At 49.8% G+C, this 3,829-nt stretch overlaps 1 protein-coding gene across 1 annotated transcript in view; it reads right to left on the bottom strand.

The window, feature by feature from the left end:
• CTIF (CBP80/20-dependent translation initiation factor) overlaps positions 1 to 2,037 on the bottom strand; it is a 113,392-nt gene extending 111,355 nt beyond the window's left edge. The window contains 1 exon segment of the mRNA XM_010286437.1: positions 1,858 to 2,037. Coding sequence (XP_010284739.1) covers positions 1,858 to 2,037 — 180 coding nt within the window.
• Between the last annotated feature and the right edge of the window lie 1,792 nt (positions 2,038 to 3,829).

The raw sequence follows: 3,829 nt of genomic DNA, 5'->3' as shown, positions 1-3,829 counted from the left end.
CCCGCTCCAGCAGGTCCATGTCTCTCCCGTGCCGAGGGCTCCAGAGCTGGACGCAGCCCTGCAGGGGGGTCTCCCCAGAGCGGGGCAGAGGGGCAGAATCCCCCCCCTCGCCCTCCTGGCCACGCGGTTTTGGGGGCAGCCCAGGACACGGTTGGCTTCTGGGCTGGGAGCGCACATTGCCGGCTCGTGTCCAGCTTTTCATCCCCCAGGACCCCCAAGTCCCTCTCGGCAGGGCTGCTCTCCATCCCTTCACCCCCAGCCTGGGCTGATACCGGGGGTTGCCCCAACCCAGGGGCAGGACCCTGCACTTGGCCCTGTTGAACCTCATGAGTGGAAAGAAAGGTCCTCTCTGATGGACTTGAGGACACTGGCTTTTGTGATGCCCACTACCAGCACATGGGGTGCACGGGACAGGAGAAGTGGGCACCTCCAGCAGCTGGCAGGAGAGCCCCTTGCCCTCATTACCCCAACTGCTCCTCCCAGTTTAACGGCAGAACAAAACCATAGGGAAGCAGGGCCTCAATTGTAAGCAATTAATAGACTTCAGTGTGAAATGAGAGATAAAATGACCCACAACAAAACTTCTCTGCATACTGGAGCAGGTTGTGGTCCTCAACAAACCCAGCTTGGACTCTGCCCTCCCCATCATCGTACCCTCAGCTTGGCTTTGCCACGCAGCCTCATTAGCCGTTAAGCTAACGTTAAAGCTTAATGTGAAGTGGTCAAAGGATCTCTCCTTGGGATCAGTCTCGCTTGTACCTCATATAAAAAGACAAAGACCCAAATCAGGCCAGCAGAGCCCTCCAGCAGCTCAAACACATCTAATGATGGACATATCCTTACCCTTATGACCGTTCGGTCTTATTATTGTTATTTCATCCTCGTAACCAGTACGTAAGTGGTCTCTAACCTAAATATTTTATGCTACCAGAAGCTCTGCGGGGTAGGAAAGCACCTCTATCACAAATGGAGGATCATGGCAGCCTTACAAGCCCAAGGGCACAGACCAGATCTCACCCCTCCCCGCACCATGGGCTCCTTATCCCTTTGAGAGTTCACATCTTCAGCACACATCTGGCACACCATGGCACCAGAATACAAACCATTTCCCTCTGAACAACAACAACAGTTCAGGACGTTTCATTTCTCCTTCATCTCTCCTAAAATGTCCACTTTAGGAACAAACCTAGCTAGGACCATGTCATTCCTAATGACAACACCAAACTACATCCCTGCTAAAACCATCCCTCTGTTTGCTGGGTATTCCCATCCTCTGAAATACAGCAATTGCCTTCTCTGACATAGCAGCCATGAAGCAAGCAAACAGGTTATTACAAATATTAAAATGCCCACAAGAACCACACTTTTGGGGAGCATTTGGGGCTTTTGATTGATCTTCTGGTCTTGGTTGTTTCATGAACACCCCTGTGCATATGATGGGAACATATCTCACAAGCAAGCATCCCCTCCGCTGCAGCCCCTTCCCAATCCCTCCAGGATTTTTCCAACCTGGCAAAGCAGGATGCTGTTTATGATGGAGAGAGGCACCCTTCATTTACAAATGAAATGTCCTTCATTTATAAATGGGAACCTTGGAGAAGTCAAAAAGCTTCAGGGCACGCATCTTGAGACCATGGAAAAACAAAATCCAGTTGGCAGGAGACCTCTACCAACTGGTTGGAGACCTCGTAACCTCCTGAAGATGCAAGCTGCCCCAAACCCAGTCTTTTATTATGTCCTGCTTTACACCCCAATGCTCAAAAAGCTGCTTCAAGTGGATGCGCATCCCCAACCCAGGTGACAAGCCACCAGCATCCCCCAGCCCCTCACCCACTCCACACTGTGCCCTTCACCCACCTGTGAGATGTGGGACTGCGTCTTCTCGCTCTCGCCATCCCCCTCCGTTTTATCCGTCAGCAGCCCCTGGACCTGATACTCCAGGACGTAGCTGTCAATGAAACGCTCCAGCTCCTCGATCTCCTGAGAGCGGCTGCTCCCCGCCTCCGAGGAGGCCGATGCCACCGATGAATTCTCCATCCCTTCAGGAGAGACGCCGAGAACGGAGGGGGCCTGAGAAAGCAAAATAAAAAAAGGCAAGAAATTATTTTCCAGTAATTATAAAAAGGTTAAAAAACAGTAGCCAGTTACCACAGGCAGGATACTTCCGCTGTACATCCAACACCATTTATAATAATCCTAGGTGGTCACATTTAAGAGTTTCCATGCGTACACAAAGAAAAGAAGTCCCATTTCGATAATATTCCTACATCCAAGGACAACAATGGACGTTTTGCTTATCGTCCTTCTTAAAAGCCAAGGTACTGAAAACCTCCAGACACAGGCACAAGAGAAAAATTAAAAAGCTTAATTTAAAAAGCCCAAGGCATTAGCTGTGCTGGATAAGGGTGATAAGCTGGGGATGATGGACGATGAATGGGGTGTGAGGAAGATGATGGTAACTGAAAAGCTTCTCTAGGATGGCAGCAGTAAATGATGCTGAATCAACAGCACGACTGTAAATGGTCCAGTGAGGAGGTTTGCACGTGGAGGTGAAACAGAGATCAAACCAGAATCTATTTTTAAAACCTCTCATTGTTAAAAACGGATTAGAAAAAGCAAAAAAGGGAAAAACCCTGCAAAACAACAAAGCATGTTCTGCCTCAACCAGTCGACAGAAAAAACGATGCTCCCCGTCTGAGCTCCGAGCCAGCACAGCCCCAAGCCCTTGCCAGAGCAAAGGTATCACCTTCATGGAGGCACAAGCCCACGTTCATCTTGACCAGACATGAGTGCTGCTTCTCCCAAACCGAGTCCTGCTCTGCTGGTCCAACAAGTGCTGTGGAACCATGGTTTTGCTGGCTGGAGCAACATGAAAAGGTCCTTTCCCAGTTCTGAGGGGCCAATGCTTCCAGGGGGATAAAACCCTTGCCCACCTCACCAGCTTGAGAGCGTGAGCTCTGCAGGAGAACAGCTCTGCAGAAGACACAGGGGCTTTATGATGCCTTTAAGATAAAGCATCCTCAGGATGCAAACTGACTCCAGGAAACCAGCAGATAGCGCAACCAAGACACAAACCTTCAGAGGTGAGAGCCTGAATCACTAAATGTTCTGTATGTAGGGTTTTAACACCTTCTTGCTGGTTAAAGTTAAAATACAGAGCAGAGTAGAAAGAGAACGCTGTGCAAGGATGTGAGCAAGAAGGACACTGAGGTGCTGGAGCGTGTCCAGAGAAGGGCAACGGAGCTGGGGAGGGGTCTGGAGCACAAGTCTGATGAGGAGCAGCTGAGGGAACTGGGGTTGTTCAGTCTGGAGAAAAAGAGGTTGAGGGGAGACCTCATCGCTCTCTACAACTACCTGAAAGGGGGTTGTGGTGAGGTGGGTGTTGGTCTCTTCTCCCAAGTAACCAGCAATAGGATGAGAGGAAATGGCCTCAAGTTGTGCCAGGGGAGGTTTAGACTGGATATTAGGAAAAATTTCTTTACCAAGAGAGTGGTCAAACATTGGCACAGGCTGCCCAGGGAGGTGGTGGAGTCACCATCACTGGAAGTGTTCAGAAAACATGTGGACGTGGCACTTCAGGACATGGTTTAGTGGGCATGGTGGTGTTGGGTTGATGGCTGGACTTGATCTTAAAGGTCTTCTCCAACCTTAATGATTCTGTGATGTCGTTGGCTTTAAGGCTTGACTCAGCTACCCAAGTATCCCGACAGCCCAGGTTATCCCTCCCTCCGGTTTCTGCTCCAGGAGCACAGCCATCTCCTAAATATGTATATGTAGATTATGACTAGCAGAATAAGAAGCCATTATCCAGGGGCTTAAATTGCAAACC

This window comes from Phaethon lepturus, unplaced genomic scaffold, assembly GCF_000687285.1.
Source record: "Phaethon lepturus isolate BGI_N335 unplaced genomic scaffold, ASM68728v1 scaffold17194, whole genome shotgun sequence".
Classification (NCBI taxonomy): domain Eukaryota; kingdom Metazoa; phylum Chordata; class Aves; order Phaethontiformes; family Phaethontidae; genus Phaethon; species Phaethon lepturus.
The sequence above is the reverse complement of the archived record's forward strand: the minus strand, read 5'-3'. Positions and strand labels throughout refer to the sequence as shown.